Genomic DNA, 13537 nt, shown 5'->3' with positions numbered 1-13537 from the left:
TTCCCATCTCCAGCTCAGAAGTCCTCTAAGTCACACTGCAGCTATCCGAACGCCAGCCATCTCTCCCTGAATGCACACCAGGGAACCACGCACTCTGCATGCCAGGCCGTGTACCCACATGGGTTCCTAAGTTCCCATCTCCAGCTCAGAAGTCCTCTAAGTCACACTGCAGCTATCCGAACGCCAGCCATCTCTCCCTGAATGCACACCAGGGAACCACGCACTCGGCATGGACTCATTTTCCTTCTTCCTAACCTGTTCCTCCTTTGAATACCCTATACTCACTGTATGGTCCCATCACACAAGACAGAAAACCCGGAGGAATCCAGGCACTCCCAGTCCCTGACCTGCCACATCCTGTCTGACAGATTCTACCTCCTCCTCTCCAGCCACTGCTGTAGAATTGGTGTTTGACCTCATTATTTCTCCTCTCATTTAGTCTGTCAGCCCCCATGCTTACTGGCCTTAAAGCCTTCGCCCTGCCGCACAAGCAACCTTGCCACAATATTCTGATCATGTCACACCATCGCCTGGAAATTTCCCATGGATTCCCGCTGCCTACAGGATAAAGACCTGACTCCTCAAAATGCCTCAAGGCCCCTGACTCTCTCTCTCACCTCTTTGTTCCTTAACCAATGCCAAACACATTTGCTGTTTCTCTCTCGCTGCCTGGTCTTTACTTACACTGTAACCTTGGCTTGGAGTGCCTGAGTCAAGGCTGCCCCCTCCCGCCCTGCAAAGACTTGGTTGATACTCAGATAAAGTTGACTACTCCCTTCCTCGAGCCCCCACATTTCCACACCAATACTTGTAACACTTCTAGGTTTATATGTGTCTCTGGCCCTATTAGAACTGCAGCTTCTGCGATTAGAGACAGCATCTAATTTGATTTTGGATCCCCAGAGCTTGGCTCAGTGGCTAGCACTGTGACAACCTCATTCACAAAATCCTAAATAGATGTGAAAATAAGCAGATTAGCCAGCCAGGCATGGTGGCTCACGTCTGTAATCCCAGCACTTTGGGAGGCTGAGGCGGGTGGATCATGAGGTCAGGAAATCGAGACCATCCTGGCCAACACGGTGAAACCCCATCTCTACTAAAAATACGAAAATTAGCTGTGCGTGGTGGCACGTGCCTGTAATCCCAGCTACTTGGGAGGCTGAGGCAGGAGAATCACTTGAACCAGGGAGTTGGAGGTTGCAGTGAGCCAAGATTGCGCCACTGCACTCCAGCCTGGCAACAGAACAAGACTCTCAAAACAAGGAAAGGAAAAAAAAAAAAAAAGAAAAGAAAACAAGCAGATTACCAAGGCAAGGTAATACAAATGTAAATTAGACTTTCAACTGGCTATAGGTGTAAAAACGGAGATAGAACACCTATTATGCCCTGGCACCCTCTGGAAAAGAAGAGATTAGGGATTAAGAGAGAAAGATTAGAAGTGTCTGGAAGAAAGGTAGACAGACAGAGAGGAAGAGAAGAATGGCCTGTTTAGAACCAGGACCGTACTTTCTGGGCACTGGGCCGGCATGTGGATGAAATGCCACCTGGAGAGAGACAGAGCAAAGATGCTGAAGCAAGGGGCCGGGCAGAAAGGCAGATGCAGCCGGCCCAGCAGTGAGGAGGCACAAGCTCAAGTGCCTTCAAGAGTCAGGAGGTAAGATAAACATGAGTGGCTATTCTCATAGATGCCTTCCTGCAGAAAGGTAGGCAGATTAAAAAATATTTAAAACATCCCTACAGCCAAATCAAACAAGTCTAAGAAACGATTCCAGAGGAGAATCAGAAAGATAGCTGCTTTCCTTCTCCCTTAGACTATCGAGCAGAATTATTAATATGATGTTCAAGGGCTGCCTGATCCCTACAAACACAGCTGACTCTTTGCCACCAGTAAGACACTCCCCATCCCCTACCCCTTCCATACCTTTCCTATCCTGCAGCTTCCTCCTCCAGGAAGCCTCCCTGATTCCCTAGGGTCTCTCTGTGACATGCTCTTAAAACACCCTGGACTCCTGCTTCACAACCCTTTCCTGATTGAATCAAATAGGTTTTCACTGAGATTCTGTTCCCACTGTAAGAAGATAAACTCTTTGAGGGCAGAGACTTGGTTCTTATTAAATCACCAGTATCCCAAGACTCACTCTGCCTAGTACATATTTGAGGCTCAAACTATGTGTTGAATGAATGATTCAGTCAAACAGATAAACAATGAGTTAAGGCCGGGTGTGGTGGCTTGCACCTATAATCCCAGCACTTTGGGAGGCTGAGGCAGGAGAATGGCGTTGAACCTGGGAGGCGGAGTTTGCAGTAAGCCGAGATCATGCCACTGTGCTCCAGCCTGGGTGACACAGCAAGACTGCTTCAAAAAAAAAAAAAAGAGTTAAACAAGTAATGAATAAAAACTGGCATAATATATCTAGAATGTAAGACCAAGGTAGGTGCTGGGATTATTTTTAGCATAAAAGAGAAGGAGAGAGTTGAGCATGGTAGCTCATGCCTATAACCTCAGCACTTTGGGAAGCAGACGCAGAAGCCAGAAGTTTGGGATCAGCCTAGGCAACATACTGAAACCCTGTCTCTACTACCAAAACAAAACAAAACAAAACTGCTTTTAGGCACAGTGGCTCATGCCTGTAATCCCAACACTTTGGAAGGTCAAGGCCAGTAGATCAGTAGATTACTTGAGGCCAAAAATTCAAGATCAGCCTGGGCAACATGACAAAACTTCATCTCTGCAAAAAGCCAGGGGTGGTGACACGTGCCTGTAATCCCAGCTACTCAGGAGGCTGCGGTGGGAGGGTCACTTAAGCCCAGGAAGTTGAGGCTGCAGTGAGCCACGATCGTGCCTCTGCACTCTAGCCTGGGCAACAGAGTGAGACTCTGTCGCAAATACATAAAAAACAAAAAAATCAGCCTGGCGTGATGACACATGCCTGTAATCCCAGCTACTCAGGGGGCAGAGATAGGAGGAGTGCTTCAGTCCAGGAGGTTGAGGCTGCAGTGAGCCATGATCGTGCCACTGTACTCTAGAGCCTGGGCAACAGAGTGAGATTCTGTCTAAATAAATAAATAAAGAGAGGAAGGGCAAATAGGGCAAGTCCTCGTGGAGCCAAGAGACAGCCTGAAGCAGGGACCAGCAGCTGTGGCCCGAGGGACCATCTGGTCAAACCAACTATCATATGGCCCAGTGAACTTGCCAACGAAAATCATCTTTTACATTTTGTTTTGTTTTGTTTTCTTGAGACAGAGTATTGCTCTTGTTGCCCAGGCGGGAGTGCAATGGCGTGATCTTGGCTCACTGCAACCTCCACCTCCTGGGTTCAAGCAGTTCCCCTGCCTCAGCCTCTCCGGTAGCTGAGCACCAAACACATGCAGATAATTTTGATATTTTTAGTGGAGACGGGGTTTCACCATGTTGACCAGACTGGTCTGGAACTCCTGACCTCAAGTGATCCGCCCGCCTCGGCCTCCCAAAGTGCTGGGATTACACGCATGAGCCACCACACCCGGCCAGAACAATGGTATTTTATAACACACACGAGTTATTTGAAATTCCTATTTTGGGATCCATAGATAAAGTTTTATTGGAACACAGCTACATTCATTTGTTTACCTATCATCCAGGGCTGCTTTCATGCTGCGACAGTAGAGCTGAGTGGCTGGGACGGAGACCACATGACCCTCAAAGCCTAACTACTGGCTACGTGGCCCTTTACAGAAAAAGTTCACTGACCCCTGGCCTGGAGTCTCCAGGGGATCACTATATCCCAGGACCCATAAGAAAGCTCTCACCAGTGGCATCTGCTGAATTGTGAGTCCCAGAAAAAAAGCTGCCAGACACTGTCTATTGATATAAATGTGACTTAAACATCCATTAATAGAATGCTGGTGAAATTAATAGCATACCCACGCAATGGATTACTACATCGCTGTTTAAAAGAATGAGTTACACTGAAATGTACAAAGGATAGAAAGATGTCCACATACACTGTCAAAGTAATTTAAAGGTCAACATAGACAATATTTTCCAAATTACTTTAAAAGAATAAATGTACATATGTTTAAAAGGTGAGACCAGGGATTATTTTTTATCTCAAATCCTTTTGTACTTACTGAATTTTTTACCCTGAAAATAAACTATTCTCTAACTTAAAAAAAGATAAAGATGCTGACATTCAGAAAGCCATTTTCCCCCATGCCCCTTTGCAATAGAGTAGGTTAGTTGAGACAATAATGGATCCAAATGATTCATATCCCCTGGCAACCTGACCTTCCAAAAATCTGGATCCAATGTTGTCCCAAATAACTGATGATCTCATGATCCTACGGTCCAAATTCTGTGTTTTGCATACATAGACACACTCTTCTCCGAAACGTCAAGTCTTCGGTAACAGTGCAAAGCTGTTCATGTGTTTGTTTTGAGGAAGTGTAAGATTAGAACGGTCAGAAATAGTCTTACTTCCCTTTTCCTAGAAACTTCATTACCTCTTCCACTAGATCACCCCTCTTGAGCCTGCAGAAGGTCAGGTTGCCAGGGGATACGAATAAACCAACTGCCTTCTTTGTGTCTCTGCTAAACAGTAGCTGGCTCCCCTGTCATCAGGAGCCCCTCCTGGTGCAGGCTTATAATCATCAGCTGTAGTAACGATACTCGCAGGTGGGAAGGGGTGGTCATGTAGTCAGGTGGGCGCAGAGGAGTGAGAGGCCAAGGCTGAGCCAGCAGGTGGATTTGGGGAGGAGTTTCGTCTTCTGCCTCGGCATGCATGTCTATGATCCCCACTAAATCTAACTTTGCTTGGTTTAAATCCTCTCAGTTCTTTCATGGTAGTTTTTTATTTTTTTCCCCCTTGAGACAGAGTCTCGCTCTGTCACCCAGGCTAGAGTGCAGTGGTGCGATCTCGGCTCACTGTAAGCTCCGCCTCTCGGGTTCACGCCATTCCCCTGCCTCGGCCTCCAGAGTAGCTGGGACTACAGGCGCCCGCCACCTCGCCCGGCTAATTTTTTGTATGTTTAGTAGAGACGGGGTTTCACTGTGTGAGCCAGGATGGTCTTGATCTCCTGACCTCGTGATCCGCCCGCCTCGGCCTCCCCAAGTGCTGGGATTACAGGCGTGAGCCACCACACCCAGCCTCTCATGGTAATTTCTTTGGGGAGTCATGGAGGTCAAGACACAGCTCTGTTTAGCTGGTTTGCCCTGTCCTGCCCAAGACCACAGCCTGCAATAGTGCCCTCTATTCACCTCGTTACAGAACCTGCCACGCGGTGCACTCCCTTTTACAAACCATCTACAGCCAACTTCTGGGGATCCTGGGGTCATTTGAAGTCCCGGGAGGTCTCTAATGATTGGGGGCATTGAGGTGTGGTCCTATTCAACTCAGAAATGCAAGTGGAAACTGGACTATTTGATGGTACAGTACCCCCAGCATTTCCCAAACAACATCCGGAGAAACACCAGCCAGTGAGATACTTAAGGAAAAAGATGATGTTGTAGTGAAATTAGGGAAACCTCGCATTTGCAATCCCCGTTTTGAAGCTTCAAGATCATTCATACCTTCCAAATTCCAAGAGATCATGCAGTGGCTTCGCCTCATTCATTTTACTCAAACCAGCTGTTGACCACAGAACCTTTTGAGATACCTTTGAGAAAACACACCCCCAGAGGAAGAGGTTGGGTTTAACACAGATACCCAGGGTGGACATGAGGGTCCAAGGAGGACTTAAACCATTAAGGACAGCCTTCTTTCCAAGCTACTCCCAGAACTGCACACCCAGACGTGTACCCCTATCACCCAGCACAGTGGGAGGAGTCAGACCCTGCAGGCCCTGAGCATAGAATTAAGAAGAAAAAGCCCCCAAACAGAGAGGTAAAGAAGGGTGAAAAAACCTGCCCCTCTAGACAGCCAGAACGCCAGGGGCTCAGTGCAGGATGCTCCCCCAAGCGGCACTCACCATTGGTGGTCGTGTTGACATAGTACCGCCGGCCCTGAGGTGACAGGTAGCTTTGCCAGCCAGGTGGAAGGATGACCGTCTGGCTTTCTTCTCCCGGCGGCGGGGGGACCATTCCAGGCTTCTGTCGGAGGAGAAAGAGAAGGTCACACCCATTTGGCATTTTTGCAGGAGTTTTTAAACCAGGAAGGCAGAGGCTGATGAATCCACCCTCTTGACATTGGGAAGTCTGTGGCCCACAAACCCCTGAGGTCAGAGGCAGCACACACATGATCTCAGGGGTTGCATAAGCATGAGCGGTGAGGAGCACCTGAGCTTGCAGAGCCCCTGCACAGGGGACAGCTCCTCTGGGAGCAGAGAGAAAAATGCCATTCAGCTAATGGAGCTGGACTTTCTCCACGGCCCCCTAGAAAATCACTCACAGGGTGCTGTGCTTACAAAGGGGCCCTGTCACTCCACCAGCTCCCACTGTGAAATCTGAAGTCTGAAATTCCCAGACCACAAAGCACAGCAGCAGACAAGGCCCCAGGCTTGCTTTGCAAACCTAGCAGAAGTAATTAATGCAAGTCATCCCACAGCAAGATGCAAAACATTCTATAATAATGCTGAGAATCCATGAAGAGCTGGATGGAGCTTCTCTCGCCAAGGGTCCAGATCACTCTGACAAAAAGAACTAGGACTCGGAGACAGAAAAGACGCTGACTTCCCATTGTATGCACTTATGTGAGGTTTAATTCTTTCAACCATGTATAGAGTTATTTTTCGTTAAAAAACAAATCAGAGAAAAATGTATATGACATATAAAGAAACTAGATATCGAGTAGGCACATACTAAAAAAAAACAGCCATGGCTGGGCGCAGTGGCTCACGACTGTAATCCCAGCACTTTGGGAGGCGAAGGCGGGCGGATTGTCTGAGCTCAGGAGTTCACAACCAGCCTGGGCAACACGGTGAAACTCCATCTCTACTAAAAATACAAACAATTAGCCAGGCGTGGCGGGGTGTGCCTGTAGTTCTAGCTACTCTGGAGGCTGAGGCAGGAGAATTGCTTGAACCTAGCAGGTAGAGGTTGCAGTGAGCAGAGATCGCACCACTGCAACTCCAGCCTGGGCAACAGAGCAAGACTCCATCTCAAAACAAACAAAAATAAAACAAACAAACAAACAAACAAACAGCCATGATCCCTGGGTGCTCGGATTACAGGCAGTTATTACACTCTCCTTTCTACCTATCTGTTCCACCTAAATTTTCTCCCATACACACAGACACCAAAGTTGTTAGCTAAAGAACCTTTTAAAATTAGGACAGAGAGTCCAAATTAGCCCAGAAGATTGCTATGCCTTTTGAAGTTAATTGATTAAAATCAGAATTCTAGGCACACGAAGAGAATAGCCATGAATTTCTCAGCAAAGCCAGGGGCTATTCACAAACAGTAAAGGTAATCGGTTCCCAAACGTCCTCAGTATCCCTCAGCTGTGCCCACAGTGGTGGTCCCTGGTGACCCCTGCTTAGGGAAACAAGATAACAGAATGAAAGACAGCAGCAGAGACACACAGCTCCCAGGCTGCTCTCATGCTTTGTGAAGGTTGCAAAACCACGTGCCGTGGCTTCCCGTGGTGCCCTGCATGTCATCGGAGGGAACGACTAAATCTGAGCTGCTGGGGGACTTTGAGTAAACACAGCCTCCCTCCTGCGTAGCTGTGGTGTAAGTTCCATAATGAATTTTCACGACTTAATTAAAAGCTTTCCCCTATGCCCCGGACGCTCCGTCTCCTACACCTGCTAACCTGCAGCGCCCATTTGATTCCGTATGGAAGACTGTCGTCTAAGAAAGCAGGAGACAGTGAGGTGGACAGCAGCAGCCAGGCTCAACATGGTGTGGCATCCCACCAGGGTCCCAGGTTGCTGTCTCACCAGCACGTCCAGGAAACACAAGCCCACGTCTGGGCAGGTTTACCTGGGCCTCCACACTGCTGTGGCCTCTCCAGGACTGGAAGATGGCCAAAATACATGCAAGACAAATAGGTGTGGATTGTAACAAGGTGTGTGTGTGTGTGTGTGCGCGCGCGCGCGTGCACGTGCACGCGTGCATGTTGAAAGAAAGAGAGAAGTATCCCATGCACAAGAGATGTACTCTCTGTCCAATGGGATTGGAAATAAAGTCGGCAAGGGCAGGGGGCCAGGGGATTAAAAATGAGGGTTAGGGCCGGGTGCAATGACTCACGCTTGTAATCCTAGCACTTTGGGAGGCCAAGGTGGAAGAACGGCTTGAGCCCAGGAGTTTGAGACCAGCCTGGGCAACACAGGAAGACTCCATCTGCAAATAATTTTTAAAATCAGCCGGGTGTGGTGGCATATGCCTGTGGTCCCAGCTACTCAGGAGGCTGAGATGGAAGCATCGCCTGAGCCTAGGAGGTTGTTGCAGTGAGCTGTGATCCCACCACGGCACTCCAGCCTGGGTGACAGAGTGAGACCCTGTCTCAAATCAAAGAACAAAAAAATACAACTACAGGCATAAGTGTTTGATGAAAGAGATTCTAGAACCAGAGGGGCAAGATGCCAGGTGTCCTCTCCTTGAGTGAAATATTCTAGTTTCTCTTTCAATCAAATGTAGGAAAGCCGCATTGGTGCTTACCCAAATAACCTGGGAGGAAATGGGAAGGATCAAATACTGACAGGGCCAGAAAAGGGGTGCAGAGACGGGAACCCATAGGCACAGTGAAAACAGCCTTGAGGCTCAAACAGCCTTCAGTGCCAATCCTGCCTGGACCGCTTGACAGCCATGTGACCACAGGCTACTGACTCACCAGGCTATTCTCGAATCTGTGAAACGAAGGGTGGTAATATGAGCCCAGTTGCAGAAGACACTGGAGAGGGTAACAATAAACAACCTGGCACCTAGGGTAGCGTCCCATCCTGAGGGATGCGCAATGAATGGGGGTTTCCGCTGGAAGAGCTTCACACAGTCTCTATGGCGATACTGACCTCCACCCTAGCCTCACCATCCCTCTGTCTGAAATGTCACCATCAACAGTCACTTCTCTGAGGTTTCTGTTTCCAATACTACCCTCCTTGGGAGGCAAACACCTGCTGGGGAGGTTAACAGCTTGAGATCTGGCCAGTGCGTTCTGGTGAGAGGGCTGGGCAGTGAGGAGATCACTCCTTACAGGGGCTGGAAAGCCAGTAGACCCAACCTGTGACCCTCAGTGTCCCATCCATGAAAGAGCAATAACGATGCCGTCCCTTCTCCACAAGACACTGATGACCAAGGAGGTCTCCTCCATTCTGCAAATTCAGGACCTTACAGAAGGTGGGAGGCACCCTGATACTGAGCCATGAAGGGCCATGAGATGCTGAAAGAAGGGAGGAGGAGGGGACTGGGGCCACCAGGCCCATCTCCTAATGTGGCTGATGTGGCGAAGGTGGTCTCCACATCTCCCTCCTGCAGGGCCACACTCTGCCTCCATCTCCCAAGGCAGCCACAGTCCCATCACCTTTCTCTTCTCTTAGAAAGAAGTGCCTCCTGATGGCTGACTTTAAAAAAGTCAGAAGTCAAAAGACATGGAGACAACCAGGTATAAACCCAAAAACCTAGAAACAAGCAGTCAAACAAAAACTGATCCATGGATGCTCATAGCAGTATCATTCGTAATGGCCAAAAAGTGGAAAAAACTCAAATCTCCATCAACGGATGGATAGTGTAGTATAGACATACAATAGAGTATTATTCAGAAATTTTTAAAAAATGGAGCTGTGATACATGCTACAGCATGGATAAACCTTGAATACATTATGCTAAGTGCAAGGAGCCAGACACAAAAGACCATGTATTCTTTGATTTCATTTATATGAAATGCCTGGAATGGGCAGAGCCATAGAGATAGAAATAGATTTGTCTTTTCCAAGGGTCTGGGGAGGGGAGGATAGGCACAGCTTTTCCCTTTGGGGTAATGATAATGTTCCGAAACTGGATCGTGGGAATGGTTGCGCAATATCATGAATGCATAAATATCACTGATGGTAAATATTTTGTCATGTGTACTGTACCACAATTTAAAAAAATTTTTTTTTGGCTGGGCATGGTGGCTCACGCCTGTAATCCTGGCACTTTGGGAGGCCAAGGCAGGTGAATCACCTGAGGTCAGGAGTTCAAGACCAGCCTGGCCAACCTGGTGAGAACCTGTCTCTACTAAAAATACAAAAAGTAGCCGGGCGTGGTGGCAGGTGCCTATAATCCCAGCTACTCGGGAGGCTGAGGCAGGAAAATCACTTGAACCCATGAAGCAGAGGTTGCCGTGAGCCGAGATCGTGCCACCACACTCCAGCCTGGGTGACAGAGTGAGACTGTTTCAAAAATAAAGAAAAAATTAAAAAATTTTTACAGGTGTGTTGAAGGCAGAAGTTAGACCTTCCTACCTTCAAGTCCTCACTTAAGGTCCAACAGCACCAGCATTACCTCACCCTTCATGGCCACAGAGGGGCAGAAGCAGCCGGCCCCCAGGCATCCAGAGGATACAGTGTGCATAACCACCCAATAATTAAGGTCTCTCTCAATCTTACTCTTCTAATTAGTTTCCTTCCAAGTTAAATCCTTCCCTTCTCTTCCTTAGTCCTGTGGCTTTTTCCCTTCAATTCTGTCAGCGCTTTCCCGTGGGAACTGAACTAGAAGCAGAGGTGACATGGGCCCAGGGGGTTCGGGACAGACCCTACCTGGAAGGAACAAGATCGGAAGTAGCAGCAGTGGGGGTGGGGGGAAATGAAGGAAGATTTTTCGAACTCGGAAATTCTTGACCTAATACACAGAGTGTCTTTGTGGGAATAATAAAACGCGGCCTCTTCCTCGAGAAGAGACCATCCCTCGGCCAGAGTGCAAGGCCAGGCTCCAGTCCTTCTCCACCCACCCTCACCTGGGCCTCCTTGTTCAGCAGGCAACCTGTTCAACGATATATATGGAAAGCGCATCATCTAAGAATCTGAGAAAGGCTATGGATCTTCTGTCCCCTAAAATGGGTGCACACACACACATACACACGCTATTTTATATGTAACATCAGAAGGTTTCTAGACTACTTTAGAACCCTACTCTAGAAAGTACTTGAGAAATATCTGAGCTCACATTCATTTGTATCCATCAATAATGGCTTTTTACCAGTCACCAAGTATCCATAATGCATGCCAGACTGGACTGGATGCTTTAGACAATCAGCTACTCATCACAACAAGCCTGCCTCATAGATGGCATTTATCCCTGCTTTAAAACAATGCATCTGAGATGCAGAGAGTTTAATAACTTGCCCAATGTGGCACAGTTAGTTAAATGGTAAAAGCAAACTGCTTAAAAATATCAGCTGGTCAGATGCACTGACTTATGCCTGTAATCCCAGCGTTTTGGGAGGCTGAGGCAGGAGGATTGCTTGAGGCCAGGAATTCAAGGGCAGCCTGGGCAATGTAGCAAGACCCCATCTCTACACAAAATTAATAAAAATAATAGCTTTGTTCTAGAGACTTCTATCCAGTTACCTTAAAGGTGGGCCACATCTCTCCCCAGCTATACCTACTGAGCTCTACTTCCCCACCGAGACCACCCGACACCCCAGCTCCTTCCCAAGGAGGATGACGACTCAAGCCTGATCCTCCTGCTTGTCTCCCAGTCCCCAAGTGAGCATATGATGTGCAAAAATATCACCGCCCGCGTCCAGGCCGTCACGTTCCCTAGCTGTAGGCTGACTTCCTTGTCTCTTTCTTTAAAAAAACAACGCAACCCCCAACATTTTCCCTTTAATGGTGGCTACTGATTCCCCCTTTAAAAAAAAAAAAAGGAGGCAAGCAAAGTCACCCAGAGATTACAGAGATCAAAAACAAATCCCTCTACAGCAGTGTTTCTCAAAGTATGGTCACCGCGGGGCACCCCAGCAGTCACCTGGGATGTGAGTTCAAATGCACACTCTCAGGCTTGATTCAATCTCCAGAGCGGCCTGAGAGGCTGCATTTGTAACAATGATCCTGGGTGAGTCCTGTGCTCTGAAGCCACCCCGTTGCAGCGCTAGAGGCAGTGACTGAGAAAAACATCGCTTCTGAAATGGAAACGGAGATTATAGAATTTGTACAAGCATGATTTGTAAAAAGAGTGTTGGGCTGCACAGTGACTTATTAAAAAGATTCTGTCCCATTGCCCCAAACCCTTCAAATAAACTATTTAACAGACAGTGGAGGTTGTCTCTGCAGCCTCCAGGCGGTACAGACCCCACTACTCCGCTCCCTACCGCTCCCACCATGCTTCAAGCTCAAGTTCAACCTGGGTGCCACCTCCACCTCAGGGTCTCTCTCCCCCTCCGGAGGCTTCTGAGAACACCTGACTCTTACCTTCTCCTAAAGCTGTGAGCAAACGCTACTTGCTGGCGTTAATGGGTGGTCGTCAGACACTCGCTTTAGCAGCCAGATCAGACGGTTTTAAGGTCTCCCGCTCTGCGTCCACTCACACCCCGAACCCAGAAGCAATAGGAGCTCTAAAGAAAAGCATATCCACAGGGCCCCACACCCCCACTCCCCCCACACCCAGATCTATATATAACAGCTCTGAAGTTGTCAGCCTAACGAGCCACTTTCGGGCAGACCCGTTGCTATGGCAATACTTGCTAATGAGCCCAGTGCCGTGATTGGCACTGCTTGAAGGCTCCTCCACAAAGGACTCTCCAGCAAGTTCTCTCTTCCCCAACCACGGAGGCAGCCGGACACCCAGAAGCAGCCAGGGCATGGCTGGGCACGCCTGGGAGGGTTGAGTCCCGGAGTAGTCCTGGACTCAGCAGCCAGGAGTGGTCCCATTGCCAGCTCTGCACTCCTCAGGGAGTCAACCAATTACTAATGGGGCTGCCAGGGCCCACCAGGACGATCAAGACCCAGCAGGGCTGGAGACTGCCAGTTCACTCCCACGTCATGCCTTCCTGGTGGACACCTGTTTAGGGTAGGCGGACTCCTACACAGAGCTGGGAACAGCTACCCAAGAACAACAGTTTCCTCCGACTCTGGGTTAAGACACAAATCAAGCAACAGTGACATCACCAGCCCCAGAGTCTGTGTCTCTAAGAATACTGGGCGCGTTTCCTGTCTCATGGGTGAAAGCATTGCGCTCCCCAACTCCAGCAGCCTTTCTGGCCATACTCGGAAATTTCAGAAGCTAGTAGGGGACCCCTGGCACTGTCACAGCACATCCTGAGGACTGCAGTCTTTGCCAGTAGTTATACAGGAGACAGGCTGGACCCTGCCAGGGTCTTCGTTTTCTTTTAAAGGTCAGGGATTCAGCAACTTGGTCTGGAAGGAGGAGGTTGAAGGAGCTGCCATATCAACAAAGAAATAAACTATAAGATTCGGGAAGACAGGGCCATGTCCCTATCTCTTTTTGCATAGCTTTAATCTTGGCACAGTGCCCAGAACAATGAATGAATGAATGAATGACAGAGAAAGAAAGAAAGAAGAATGGAAGAGAGAGAAAGAAAGAACGAAAGAGAGAACGAAAGAAAGAAAGAAAGAAAGAAAGAAAGAAAGAAAGAAAGAAAGAAAGAAAGAAAGAAAGAAAGAAAGAAAGAAAGAAAGAAAG

General features: G+C 48.4%; 1 protein-coding gene across 5 annotated transcripts in view; it reads right to left on the bottom strand.

Moving 5' to 3' along the window:
* The window catches only part of GAS7 (growth arrest-specific 7), a 230157-nt gene that overhangs the window by 109097 nt on the left and 107523 nt on the right, over window positions 1-13537 (bottom strand). For 3 of the 5 annotated variants that reach the window (XM_011933266.1, XM_011933264.1, XM_011933262.1), the window contains one exon: window positions 5947-6067. In XM_011933266.1, the coding sequence (XP_011788656.1) occupies window positions 5947-6058 (112 nt within the window). In that variant the 5' untranslated portion in view covers window positions 6059-6067. Of the gene's footprint in view, window positions 1-5946; window positions 6068-6153; window positions 6310-12306; window positions 12480-13537 lie in introns of those variants that run through there. The other 2 variants (XM_011933265.1, XM_011933267.1) reach the window with 2 other exon arrangements.

Source organism: Colobus angolensis, unplaced genomic scaffold (assembly GCF_000951035.1).
Source record: "Colobus angolensis palliatus isolate OR3802 unplaced genomic scaffold, Cang.pa_1.0 Scaffold125, whole genome shotgun sequence".
NCBI classification, from domain to species: domain Eukaryota; kingdom Metazoa; phylum Chordata; class Mammalia; order Primates; family Cercopithecidae; genus Colobus; species Colobus angolensis.
The sequence above is the reverse complement of the archived record's forward strand: the minus strand, read 5'-3'. Positions and strand labels throughout refer to the sequence as shown.